Source organism: Chanodichthys erythropterus, chromosome 12 (genome assembly GCF_024489055.1).
Source record: "Chanodichthys erythropterus isolate Z2021 chromosome 12, ASM2448905v1, whole genome shotgun sequence".
Lineage (NCBI taxonomy): Eukaryota > Metazoa > Chordata > Actinopteri > Cypriniformes > Xenocyprididae > Chanodichthys > Chanodichthys erythropterus.
In genome coordinates, this window is record NC_090232.1 from 45,468,719 (window position 1) to 45,483,368 (window position 14,650).

Consider the following 14,650-nt stretch of genomic DNA (forward strand, 5'->3'; position numbering starts at 1 on the left):
TTGGTTCTCTCTGTTTATTGTACTGATGTGGAACAGACATCTCTTAATTTATGTATGTTGTATATTATATTCATATGTATAAAAAAACATCCAGTCTAATAGTTTTTCTCCAACTACTTCCACAGAATACAAAATCAAACCCAGCAGTGATTATTAATTAGAAGAACGAGAACAAACAGAAACACAAAGAGGTTCTCTCAGACCGACGTCCATCCACCCGTCACACTGTGGTTTGGCACCAGATTTCAGGAGAAACTCCTCGCTCTCACCGCACTAAAGCACATGTGAAACACTTGACTACACATGCAACTAACCCTCCTGGATTTAGACTATCTGGTGGAGGAGAAAACGGCCCATCTATCGGCTCTCTCATGTGTGAGTTGGGATAAAGGTTTATTTTTTTTTTGCATTAGAATAAAAGTCCGAATAATACAGAGAAAACAATCATTAACATTAACATCTAACTGCTTGATTCAGTTTCTACGAGAGCCAGGCCGTGCATGTGAAGCGCTTCAAAGAGAGCGAAAACTGCTTAAATTGTGGATTTCTCTTTGCTTGTTGCATCTAGTTGTGGATTAGCTCATCGTGTCTATAGAGGGCCTCTCAATGAAAGCCTTTAAACAACAGTTTCATCACCAAGAATCACAATTCATGGATACACAGTATATAGATATACATAAAACAAATAATCAGCTCACATAGTCCCCCCAAAAAAATAAAATAAAATCAATTTAAATGTGAAAAACAAATTTTGTACCTCCAGAACAACACAAATCCACACACGGATGACCTCGAATTATGCTACATTTGACTCTTTCCATATTTCCCATTCATAGTTCTGGTCTCAAAAAAGAAAAAAAAAAAGAAAAAAGAAAAAAAAAAAGAAATTAAATTTGCCAGAAAAAGAAAGACATTTTTTTTAGCTGTATTATATGATAATTTGAATTTGAAAAAAAAAAAAATTAGATGAACACATTTACAGCTGCTCTACGTGTTTGATGCTACATTTTTCGATTTAAACATGAAATTGTAAAAATAAATGTGCATTCATTACCATATGTGATCCAAAGTTATCTAAATTAATGTGACAGTGATGGTCTTGTTGTGGGGGGAAAAAAGAAAAAAGGGGGAAAATGATTAATTCTGTTTCTTTTCATAGATTTATATGACCGGGTTGCACTTTCTGAGAAGTAGGCGTGGCTCCGTCTCATTCAACCAATCGGACATCAGTGGGCGGGGTGTTTTTGCTGGTCTCGTAAGGCAGTGAGGATTTCAGGCCTCGTTACATTCGGTAACACGGAGCAGAAGCCCTGACCGACTCGCGACGCTGATCCCGGATCAGATCTGCACCCAAACACACAGCGGCCCGCGTCAGCAGCATTCCGGCCGAATTCTGACCCAAGATCAGCCATGCATGTGTGTGTGTGAGAAGAAATAATTACGACACAGAACTACGATAAAAAACAAAGTGGAAGTACTAGAGGAGTTCAGGATCTCTTCTGAGGTATCGTCTAACGTCTAGCTCCATAGCACCATTTCCCTACGCCCTGATCAGATCTATCTAAATGACAGATTTAAAGGAACATCGCAGGTTTAAATCGAGTATCTGTGACATGATGTTGATTATGAGTAAAAATAATTTCTCGCCATATGAATGTCACAGACACGGCCCACAGAGCTCGAGATGAACCGGAAACCTTGAAGTTCAAATCACTGTCTGGTAATTTTATGTTTACGGTAGATCGACCATTCTGGTCGGAATTAATTAAATACATTTAATACACGCTGTCTTTCACTTAATGTTAAAAATCGTCTGCGCACGAATGTTCATAGTCTCTGTATCCGTTTTATTTGTTCGACTGCAGGTTTCAAATCTCTCTAAATGTTAATATAACATTTGATTCAGTAACATGCGATTCAATTGGCACTCCCTGTAAAAGTACTGCCGCTCAGATTGGCATTATGCTGATAAATCGTACATATGTACATTAAAGTACAGCCCTTATTTAAACCGGGCTTAGACTTTACATATCTATTATTATTACTACGAAAAAACAGTTGAACCTGTAAGGGAAAGTCTTATGGAAACACTTCACCTCAAAATCAAAGGAAAATGTGTGGTATTATATTTAGCATAAAGCTTTGCAACGACTTTACGATCAATAAGGTGACAATAAACACTTTTTCCCACCAAAATTCTCATTATTGTAATGCAAAAAAATCTCAACGGCATTCAAATAATATAGACTACCTTTCACAAGTTTGGGGTTGATAAGATTTTGTAACATTTTTTTTAAAAAGAAGTCTCAATAAAGGCTCATTTATACTTAAGCATCGGAGCCTCTGCGCTGTAGGCTATGCGTCTGTTTTCATTTATACTACTGCGTCGACGTGCATGCAGACCACTAGGAGGCAGTGTCCACGGTCATGTTGAGTATCAAAACAAAAGCCAAAGAAGCAGCAGCTCGTCATGTACGTTGTCAGAGAAGCTTACAAACAGAAACGGCAGAGAAGCATGAAATAGGTAATGACTTTTGTTGTAGTTTGACTGTATGTGTCCTCTGAAACAGAGTGTTTTTTAATTCATAGTGAAGTTGAAAGTGCTTGCTCTTCTCAGAGTGCTCTGCGCCAGTTATTTGACCGGAGGGAGGGGTTCTAGCAGACCAATCAGAGCGCTTGCGGTCCGCGTAGAATTGATGGGGGTTACATTTTTGAAGAGGTGCATGTCAGGCTACGTCGTATGCTACACGTGCTACGCACAGCCTATGCTGTAACTACGGCGTACACTTGACGCAGAAGTATAAATCAGCCTTAAGGCAGTGGCTCTAGAATCTGCACAGAGCAGAAAAATTAAGAGAATAACACAAAAAGGAAAAAACAAGAACAAACTTTAAATTTGTAAAGAACATCTTTAAAAGTGGATCTCTGAAAGTGTCTAAAGAGGATTATGAGAGACACTGGCCCTGTCCCAAATGGCACCCTAAACCCTCATGGTCTTCCTCTGGAGTTCGCACTTTAATGATTTAATGCTGCTTTGACTGCTGGGTAAAGTCCTCTACGTAGCTCACAGTCTTGCGGGCTCAGCAGAAGTGCGCATAGAAGATGCATAGCAGCCGCAAAAGGGGGTGCTCACGAGCACCATTCTTTAAGCTTAAATGATGAATGGGACACCCTACGGTCTTGTGTCCACAAGACCGAAAGTGCACAAGAAGTGTGCCATTTGGGACAGGGCCACTGTCCATGAATTTTCTTGGCAATGTTTGCCAAGCCTTGCCCCAACCCTCCCCATTACATTAAGTCTTGGGACTTACGCACGCATTCACACCTATGGCCAATTTGGCCCACCTAACCTGCATGTCTTTGGACTGTGTAGGGGAAACTGGAGCACCTGGAGGAAACCCACGCTGACACGGGAGAACTTGCAAACTCCACACAGAAAGCGCTCCTGGCTCAGCCAGGGCTTGAACCGGGGACCTTCTTGCCGTGAGGCGACAGTGCAACCCACCGATCCACCATGCCAAATTTGACATCAGCCCTCCCAAAATGAATGAAGTGCAAGAGGCAGTGAAGGCAAAAGATCAGCATCAGTCTTCCATATAGTATCTACAAGACTGCCCCGGAAGTTCTGAAATTTCTTTGGAGAAACATGAGGGTAGTATGGGAAAAGCAAATTACTCCCAAAGCCTGGCAAAAAGCATATTGAAGGAACTGCACGTCTTGTTCCTCGATCTGGTCGACCATTAGAAGCAGGCATCATGGCGGGGTGCACCATCTCCCTCTTGCCTTTAATATGACAACAGAGCTCAATCAGAGTCTCGAAATGGGTTGCCGTTGGCCTTTAATTGTGTACAAGATCCCCCTCAGCAGAGTGGAAAAGATGGAAAGGGTGATAAGCGCACAGGTGAAACAGTGGACTGCCACAGTGCTTAAGTGCTTCGAGATTACAGGAATTGCAATTACAAGCATGGTGGAAGAATTCAAATGCACCAAACCAAGGTTGGTCATGAGCCTCACTGACTCTGAAGATATTGCTGTTCGAACAGCGGTCCCTCGGGAGGCAGTGGGGAGAAAGTGGACACCATCTGAAGCCGTGTACAATGCACAGTCGGCGCTTTATTTCAGGGATGCGGTTGGTCAAGTTCAACATGGGAGAGCTGGCCTTGCGCTCATTCCAAAAGCTCTTCAATGGCACAAGGCAACATCAAGGCCGAAGAGAGAGCTTGTTTTGGAAGAGATTAGGAGGCAGGAGGACGAATCTCAATGGCCAAGCAGGGTCAATGGACTAACTGGGTGGATCCTGAAAAGAAAAAACCCAGCTGGCGTGACATTTGGGGGATGGAGGGACCTTGGGTAAGCTTTCTTATCAGAGCCACCTATGATCTCCTACCCACACCTCAGAACCTGAACCAGTTGTTGGGGGAAGACCCCGCTTGCTCCCTGTGACAAGCACCTGCATCACTGAGACACATACTAACAGGATGTGCTACAAGCCTCACCCAAGGCCGTTATACTTGGTGGCATAATCAAGTTATGAAGCAGCTGGCATCAATCTTGGAACAGAGGTGAACCACCACAAACATCAGCAGGACTTTCCCACTGCATTTCTTACCAGCAGGCCAACCTCCAGGACACCACATGACAACAAAACATGGAAGCATTCTGTGGGCTGCTCAAGGCTGGAGGATGGATGTGGACTAGGAGCAAAAACTGTTGTTCCCCCCAGATATTGTTGCTACAACACTCCAGCCAGATATGATCCTTTGGTCTACACCATGGAGGAAGCATTCGAGAGAGGTACTCTGAAATGGCAACCGAAGGTGCACAATATGGCTGGAAGGGGAGGATTTTTCCAGTGGAATTGGGATGCTGGAGTTTTGCGCCACATCCACAACCAGTCTACAGAGTAAAATGTGGGTTAGGGGTCGCTCTCTCCAACAGGCAATCAAGTCCCTGTTGAATGCAGCAGAAAAGAAAAGACATCAGCTGGGCAGCGAGATGAAGACGGGAGGACATTGAGGGGGGTGTACCTGGGATGTCAGGTGTCACCGTTGAGCCCTCTGGAGACGATGTGAGTTCATCAACGAAACGTCCATGAAGGAGGGTGCCCACTTGATGACCCCACTGATATTTGATAATTCTGACTTTAACCAAAAATTTATATCGTGCAATTCTGAGAAAAGAAGTCAGAATTGTGAGATATAAGCTTGCAATTACCTTTTTAATATTTTTATTTCATGGCTGGTACAAGCTTTCATAGGATTCTCACTACTGTAATACAGTATTATTATTATTTTTACAATATTACAGCAATAAGTACCAACCATGATATAAGTGCCACCATGATATATTTTTTAAATCTAAAGTATAGTATAAATTTACAATTTAAATAAATGTTTTGCATTACAGTACTGAGAATATGGAGGGAAAATCTGCATGACATTAAAATAAAGTCAACGCAAAATCTTATTGGTCCTGAAATAGGCTTTGTTTACTTTATGAAAGATTATTTTTCCATTTGATTTTGAGGTGAAACATGACCTGGACACACTATCGGCAGGTTTTGTGAGATTCACCCTCAAAGGGCATCAGTTCAACCCGTATTAAACCTAAGACTTTTATTTTGAAATACTCTGAATGTTCTCAATGGCTGCCCACCGTTTGCCATCTCTCTGAAATACTTCCTGTTATAAACTGAAGCTGAGCCACATAGAGGGGAAGAAACGAGTGGAAAAAAGGAACAGATGAATGAGGTTTTCACAACGATGTAGACAAAAGACATGAGATGGTGTGACATGAGCTGTACACACAGAGAGAAGGAGAAGGTGTGTCTGTTTGCATGTGTATGTGTGTGTGTGTTTACAAGCATCCCTGGGTTGCACAATTTTGTGTCACATGGTGTTATTCCACTTCACTTTGTAAGTGTTGAATTGAATGGAACGTGCGTGTACCTTGTTAACACTTCGGTGCCGACGCTTGTGTGTGTAATTAAAGGTGCAACTTCCACCACAGTGAGGTGAAAACATTACGAGAGAGACGGAGGCGAGAGGTGTTTGAGGTGCAGTGATACACCCGTGCCAGCGGGGGCGCCGCGGCCTCACAGAGCAGTGAGTCTCCCCGTCAGAGCGGCCTGGAGTTCAGACGGCAGGAACACGCCGAGCTCGGTGATGATGCCGCCCGTGATCAGCTGGTGAGGAGTGACGTCAAACGCCGGGTTCCACACGTTGATCCCTACGACACAGATATAACCAGAGAGAATGAGCTCCTTACAAACAGCCTTACTGTAGTATCACTGATATACCATTATAGTTTGTCATTATATTGTATTTTCTATATAACAAAGTAAAATTAAAGTGAAAATAGAAGTTTTAGTAATTTTGTTGTGCGTTTGTCATATTTATTAGTTTTTATGCCATTTTAAAGGTTCCTAATTTTGTTTCAGAGTCTCCTACAATAGGGTTACATGCATCCAAGGTCAAAAAACACTAATAAATTAGTCTGTTGTGACTGGTCTACTCTGCTATGATTGGTCAGACGGCCCAGTCTGTTGCGATTGGTTGACTGCTTACAGCATGTGTCAGAAACCAAACATCCATTTCTATATCTGAATTTCAGCTCTGGATGCTTCTTCAGCACTTGATACACAGTGACATGAACAGTAATGATTGCGTTATTGTTCGCAGGCAGCCAGTGAAGACCATAGGCTGGCATTATGCAAATTTGTGATGGTCTACACTCCTTTGATTGGTCAAGGAGGGGTTTAGAAAGACTGAAACTTTGAACAAACCATTTTCAGACTCTTTGAGAAATGAGGCGATGTGCAATGTATATTACAAGAAAATTAAAGCGTTTTTCTGACCTTGGATGCATGTAAACCTAATGTAGGAGACTCCAAAACAAAATTGGGAACCTTTAAAAATAGCTTAATAGGGGGACTTCAAAAGGAGCTAGTTGACCTTAATAATCGATTAGTCTGTTAGATGTCTAGTAGGAACAGTTCTCTAATGGTAACGCTATACAACTGCACTCTATAGACAGCTCACATTGAAACATTGTGCTTCTCTTCAAATATAACAGACATGTAACAGTTCCGGTGAAACTCTGTCAGATAAAAAGTTAATGAATGGATGGAGGTGTGCAGCTCTCCAGTCCTGTTCCCATCTCAAACTCCTGGTCTTGTCCACTGTGTGTCAGACAGCGGAGTTCATGAGAGTCATGCAGTAATCTGTCTCTCTCCCCCCCCGAGACGCCGGCAGCTATTAAACGCTGCAGCTTTAATTAATCTGATGCTTCTGACTCGTCTCTCTCTCCCTCTCCTATTTTCACACGTTATGTAGGATCATTCCTCCCTCACTCGGTCTCATATCACAACCGTTTAATTAAAAGCAGCTCCGCTCTGTTTCAAATCTCACTTAAGCCCTGTGGTATCACACACACACAAAATCGCGCACACACGCGCACACCATCTTTTTCTGACTTTCTCACCCCTTCTTCACTACAATAACCTACTGGTTTGAACATTTACAAAAAAAAAAAAAAAAAAAAATTATATATAGCCCCAGTGGCTTCATGGCAACTGTGCACGATGGGCAATATGCATTTAAACCAGGTAAATGTAAAAAGACTATTTTAAATTCACTTGAATATGCCTATGACCACAAGCCACAATAGCCACACCCATGATGTCATTTAATTGATGTCATTTCATGTCACAGGATGCCATAGGTCACTTTGAAATTAGTGCAAATTATCTTTTGCAGCTCAAACATTTGTAAGTCCAGTATTTATCTCTATAGTTGCGTCCCAAATGACACACTATACACTTATGCACTATGTACTCATCAGTGTAGTGCGTTAATTGTATAAGGTTATTTTGTTATTTAACATTGGAGTCTGACAGCCCCTTCCCCTCCGCTACGTAATTAAATCTGTGACAGTTGAGTGCATGAAGTGTCCAACATTCCACACTTTGTTTTTTCCGTTAATTTAGTGCATCTTCCAGGTTTTTAAAGTGTACTTTTTCTTTTTGGAATTTTTAGGGTGAACACACTACTTGCACTATTTTTACTTAAAAGTGTCAGAATAGTGCATAAGTACGCGAATTGGGACACACCTTATGTCTTTAACATCATTATTAAATGACCTAGTTAGCCCAATTATAAAACTTTGTCATTGTCATATAGAAAAGGATAAGGCCTAAGAGATTTCTTATCCTTTAATGTAGGCAAATGCACACAGCAATAAAAGGGTTAAACTCTAAACCATCAACACACTCAAAGAGAAAGAGAAGGATCCAGTGAGACGAAAGTACTGCACAACACTTTTAGAAATATACCTATGCTGCCATCTAGTGGTTATACTATGCATGAAATTAGATTTTTTTCATTCATTTATAGTAGTCAACTTTTGAAGTGGATCAAAACCTTTCATCAAAGTTGTCCTAAAACCTTCCTCTTAGGACAACTTAGTTCTTAGGACAGTTTTGATTAACTTTTTTGATCCACTTCAAATGTTGACTACTGTATTTCAAAAAGATAACAGCAATCTGTCTATTTTTAACTTGCACATACTTCTTGAATTGAAAAAAAAAAAAAAAAATAGAATGTGTTTATTTCTAATATTTGTATTTTATATAGTAATAAATGGTGTATAAATTATTGTTTAGAAGATATGAGACTCTTCCTGTTTCCTTTTTTTTGACATTATTTTAATCCCTCGCCATGGCAACACCATTCATAATTTCCAATATCCATTCGCAATTTAACATTTTCAATGTCTTAAACCGCTATAGCTTGATTACAAAACAAAACAGAAATTATATTCCATTAATAATATAATAAAATTCAATATGAATGCATTTCTGCCACAATACCATGGTTACAGTTAGCGTTACTACAGTAAATCATGGTAAATGTCATGGTAAAACGACTTGAGGATTGAAAAGCGTGCCAAATTTTTGTGTTACTCCTTGTACGCACTCACCAGGTGCAGCTACAGGAACTCCATTGATGCTGGTGAGCTCCTCAGGTGGACGTTCCTCAATCACGATGTCTCGTCCGCTCTCCAGACTCAGATCACAGGACGTGCTGGGCGCCGCCACGTAAAACGGTACCCCATGATGTTTGGCGGCGATGGCCAGCTGATACGTGCCCACTTTGTTCGCCGTGTCACCGTTTGCAACAACCCTGTCCGCTCCGACGACGACAGCTGTGTGCAAACAGGAACGTTAACAACATCTGGTAAAACTGATACAGAAACGAAGCTCAAGCAAACACGTGTCACCTCACCTGTGATGCCTTTCTCCCTCATGGCGAGCGCCGCCATGCTGTCTGTGATGAGGGTGGCCGGGAATCCTTCAGCGACTGCCTCGTACGCCGTCAGTCGGGCGCCCTGGTTGTAGGGCCTCGTCTCTGTGCAGTACAAGCGCTTCAAGCGTCCCAGTGAGTGCAGCGACCGTACCACTCCTGTATGGATCGGTTACAGCGATTCATTTCTATCATTTCTACACGAGCGCATGAATAACACACGCGCAGACTCACCGAGAGCTGTGCCGTATCCCGCTGTGGCGAGGCTGCCAGTGTTGCAGTGTGTGAGGATGGTGACGGAGTCTCGCGGGACTCCAGACAGGATGTGCTGGGCGCCGTAGTTGCCAATTTTTTTGTTGTCGTTCACGTCTCGCTCCAACATATCTTCGATCCAGCCAATCACGCTGTAGCAGGGGCGTGGCCAAGAGAGAAACACATAAATAGTCAGAGAAAGCAAATGTTTGTTATGATTATCAGTACTTTGCTGGAGATTAAAGGTCATACAAATAATTCTAATTCTCTCCCACAGTGAAAGTTGGATAAACAGTGAATTTGGATGCACACAATAACAATTATAATTTCCTTTAAGGCTCTTTATTAAATATATTCTTCATTTAAAAATAACAGTTATTTATATTATAATATGTAGATTTATATTATTTATTTATTATATAAATAGAGAAAAACAAACAGTAATACTGTGATATTACAATTTAAAATAACTTTTCGATATACAACATATTTTTGAATATGTTGTAAAATATAATTTATTCATGTTACAGCAAAGTTTATTTTCTAAATTATATATTATAATATTATAAATGAAATGAATTCTTATTAAATTAATTAAAATTCTTAAATCAAGATTTCAATTCTTCAAATATCACAACACGTGCTGGTTAAACTCCGGTTTCACGTGAGTGCCCATCAGTGTCACCTGTCTCTCAGCTGCTCTGCGTTTTTCTCCATGCTCTCGTTCTCGGTGAACTCCATGAGCTCGCGGGCGGCTCGACCCATGTTGACCGCTGTGGGTCGCGCGGAAGTCAGGTGGCACAGAGAATCCCTGATGAAGGAAACGAGGTCATCACCCCCAGCGCCCGCCCGCAGCTCCACCGCCAGGCTCAGGCACCCCACGATGGCGATGGCAGGAGCGCCACGCACCTGCAGGGTGAAAGGTCACACGCCAGAGAGTCAGAACCACACGTTCTCCAATGATTCTCATTAAGAGGAAGTTTATTCCTCACGCACTCTGCTCTCACAAATCATCTATTTAAATTGATTTTCATGATTTTAATGCTTCCATTCAGGTCTAAAATCAGCTCACTGGAATGGAAAAACACATTATTATAGTGAAAAGCCCCATTAATTAATTCATACTGATGTGAGACAGTTGAATGAGTTTTTCTGGACACATTTTTTGAGGAAAACAGCAATTCCTTTTCAGAGTTTCGATGAAATTGTCATAGTGTGACTTCAGTTCAGAGGTTATTAAACAGCTCCAGCTGAAATTACATAGTGTGTGGTAAGAATGATGTCATCATTCCTTAAGCACTTCTGTCATTATGATAACAATGGATAATTATGACATCAGTGGTCGAATGACATCATTTAGTTCAAAGAGATGATTCCCAGCAAACATTTGGCCGTTTAATGACCGTTGAAAAGACGTCCCTCCGACATGGTTAAAAAAATAGTTCCAAAATGAAAGTTATAAAACGTATCTGAATGCATTTTTAGCAAATGTTCTGTTGTTACATATTTTTATCGATTTATGCCATCCTACCTCGACTATTTTTGGCCCGCAATGTTGCTGTTGGACCAATGTTTGTTGGGTTTACATGACTGTGGTGGTTTAATAATAGTATGACATCACCATTCTTAACAGAAAACACTCAAATCTTTGTATGAGACACTCTTGGTGAATCATCAGAGAAGATGAATGGAAAGTATGACCATTACTTAAAAGGAATTGGTCACTTTCAAATAAAATTTTCCTGATAATTTATTAATTTATTAAAATTTAATGTCCTTCTCTCTTCAGTCTAAAAGAAATTAAGGTTTTTGATGAAAACATTCCAGGATTTTTCTCCATATAGTGGACTTCAATGGACTCCAAAGGGTTGAAGGTCAAAATTACTGTTTCGGTGCAGCTTCAAAGGGCTTTAAATGATACCAGACGAGGAATAAGGGTCTTATCTAGAGAAACCATCACTCATTGTCTAAAAATAAATGAAAAAATGTTATATGTTTTAACCATAAATGCTCATCTTGAACTAGCTTTGAACTAGTTTGAACTAAAGTTTGAACTAAATTGTCATATACAATATGCTAGTGCAAGTATATAACAATTAGTTCAAACTTTGACCTGTGGAGGGCAGTAATACACTTAGCAGTGTCTACACTGCTAGTTCAAGATGAGAATTTATGGTTGAAATGTGTAATATATATATATATTTTTTTTTTTTTTTTTTTTTTTTTAGAAAATGAGTGATGGTTTCTCTAGATAAGACCCTTATTCCTCAACTGGGATCATGTAAAATGCTTTGAAGCTGCAATGAAACTGTAATTTTGACCTTCAACTGTTTGGAGTCCATTGAAGTCCACTATAAGGAGAAAAATCCTGGAAAGTTTTCATCAAAAACCTTAATTTCTTTTCGACTGAAGAAAGACATGAACATCTTTGATGACATGGGGGGTGAGTAAATTATCAGGAAATTTTAATTTGAAAGTGAACTACTCCTTTAAATGCTTGCGCGTGCTTGTCACTTCCCGCCCATTAGTAAAGCTCTTGTGACAGTGACAGTGCCTGGCACAGGGCCGAGCCCCTCAATCCCTGATTGATCAATAATTCATGCAAGATATTTGCAGTAACGACTATTAATGAGGCGCAGACATGGCTGCCGGAAAACCATCACCCCAACACATTAATTATGCACCACATTAATCAAGACTGGAATGGCTTAAGAAAGAAAACTGGAGCAACAACACCTTGATGATGTCACAATGTGTGTTCATGAGCAATAAGTGGGCCGTTCACACGGGACAGGTAGCTATTTCCCAGCAAACATTGGACAGACGTCCCTGGTCAAAAAATAGTCGCGGTAGGATGGCATAAATCGGTAAAAATATGTTCACAGAACTAAAAATGCCTTAAACGTTTAGTTCACCCTAAAATGAAAATAATGTCATTAATTACTCACCATCATTTCGTTCTTCATGATCTTCGGAGCACCAATCAAGATATTTTTGATCAAATCCGATGGCTCAGTGAAGCCTCCATAGACAGCAATAACACTCCCTTTTTCAATGCCCAGAAAGCTACTAAAGACATATTTAAAACAGTTCATGTGACTCCAGTGTTTCAACCTTAATATTATAAAGCAACGAGAATACTTTTTGTGCGCCAAAAATAACAAAATAGCGACTTTATTCCACAATATCCAGTGAAGGGCAATTTCAAAACACTGCTTCATAAAGCTTCGAATCATAAGTTTTGAATCAGTGATTCGGGCGCGTATCAAACTGACAAAGTCACGTGAACTATTGAAGTTTCAAAACACTTATGACGTAACGAAGCCTCGTTTACTGAATTCGAGTGATTTTGGCGCTCTGAATCACTGATTCAAAACAAAAGATTCATAAAGATTCGAAGCTTCATGAAGCAGTGTTTTGAAATCGCCCTTCACTGGATATTATTGTGGAATAAAGTCGCTTTTGTTATTTTTGGCGCACACAAGCATTCTCGTCGCTTTATAATATTAAGGTTGAAACACTGAACATGAACGGTTTTAAATATGTTTTTAGTAGCTTTCTATGCATTTAAAAAAGGGAGTGTTATTGCTGTCTACGGAGGCCTCACTGAACCATCGGATTTGATCAAAAATATCTTAATTTGTGTTTCGAAGATCTCTTACAGGTGTAAAACAACATGAGGGTGAGTAATAAATGATATAATTTTCATTTTTGGTTGAACTAACCCTTTTCATAACTGTCAACTATTTTTCAACCATGACGTATTTTCAACGGTCATTAACCGTCCAAATGTTTGTTCAAATAGTTCAGAACTGTTTAACTTGAGTGTCATCGTAAAACACAACAGCCAAAAGCATCTGTGTGACTCATTTGTGCACAGACCAACAATTTAACAACAAAGTGCTGACCAAACGCAAGAAACTGTGTGAACGACCAAAAAATTAAACAGCGCAAAACTCTTTTGACGCAACACTTTAAAAAGGTGTGTGAGACGCTGAAAAAAATGATGAACGATAAAATATGTCTGTCAAACAAACAAACCAAAAATTAGCACATCAAAACACAAGAACAAGAGCCAGCTAATGCAGAACGTTCCCTTAACGTTAGTGTAAAGCATAGACTGTAAAAGGTGTTAAGTACTTGATTTTCTTTTTAGGAACATATTTAATTATTTACAACAATAACGTTCCCAATTATGTCGGAAAACAAAATAAAACTCACGCGTGTATTATTTAAATAAACATAGCGCAGAATGGACGCAAGAACGCGTCCTGATGCGCACAAGCGTTCATCACACTTTGAATGATGTGCGGGATCATTCCAGTAGATCAGAGAGGCCAACTGGGGTTTCATTAATGACATTATTAACGGAGATCCGTACCGATTAATCATTTAATTTAGTATGGTATAAATTGCAGGGACTTTATATCAAGCGCAGGTTATGCAGATCACACATGCACACGCACGAACAAAGCGCGACCCCGTGCTCTGATCCGACACAAAGGAACCTCTGCCCGGCATCGAGATGTTCGGACGTGCGTGAACGGAACCGGGCAGAGGATCCGTCGATCGGGCCTTCCGTACCTTCATGGTCTTGATGGCCTCATATCCGTCCCGCACCGAACGGATCTCGTCGAACACGGTCTCGTGCGGCAGCAGCAGCTGGTTGAGGATCTGCAGAGACCCGGACCGGTACCGGATCGCTTCCAGCGTCATGACCCGTATGAGATGCGGCTGAAGGTATTCCGGGAGCGCTGTCGCCGATGTGTGACGGGTTCCGTCGGTTAGTCTCGTGTCCTGTAGATTCGGGGTGTGTTAAAAGCAGGGTGAATCGTGAATCTTGAATCGCGAGGTGTGGGCGTAGTTTAAAGGCCTGCACGGACTGGGGGGGAAAAGCGCACGGCTCACGGAACCGCGTGTTCGCTCCGGTAGGAAGCCCCGCCCATCTGGTTCCTCCTACTCCTGTCAATCATCCTCCAGCGGCTGTGCGCGCTCCCGTGAATTTGACGTTCAGATGAAACCTTTTATTATTCTTTTAACTTCGGCAAAGCAACAGTAAGCGATTCAGACTATTCTTAGAGTGAATTGTAGGATCT

General features: G+C 40.9%; 1 protein-coding gene and 1 long non-coding RNA gene across 2 annotated transcripts in view; one reads left to right on the plus strand and one right to left on the minus strand.

The window, feature by feature from the left end:
- mri1 (methylthioribose-1-phosphate isomerase 1) lies at positions 1–14,526 on the minus strand. Its single transcript, XM_067402493.1, has 6 exons — positions 14,139–14,526; positions 10,240–10,463; positions 9,537–9,706; positions 9,285–9,461; positions 8,980–9,204; positions 1–6,228 (listed from the first exon to the last, which is right to left on the minus strand). Exons 1-6 carry the CDS (start codon positions 14,268–14,270, stop codon positions 6,095–6,097), a joined length of 1,062 nt encoding a protein of 353 aa, XP_067258594.1. The 5' UTR covers positions 14,271–14,526; the 3' UTR covers positions 1–6,094.
- The window catches only part of LOC137031501 (uncharacterized), a 12,409-nt gene continuing 11,942 nt past the window's right edge, over positions 14,184–14,650 (plus strand). The window contains exon 1 of the long non-coding RNA XR_010896562.1: positions 14,184–14,294. This is a non-coding gene — a long non-coding RNA (uncharacterized lncRNA). The remainder of the gene's footprint in view (positions 14,295–14,650) is intronic.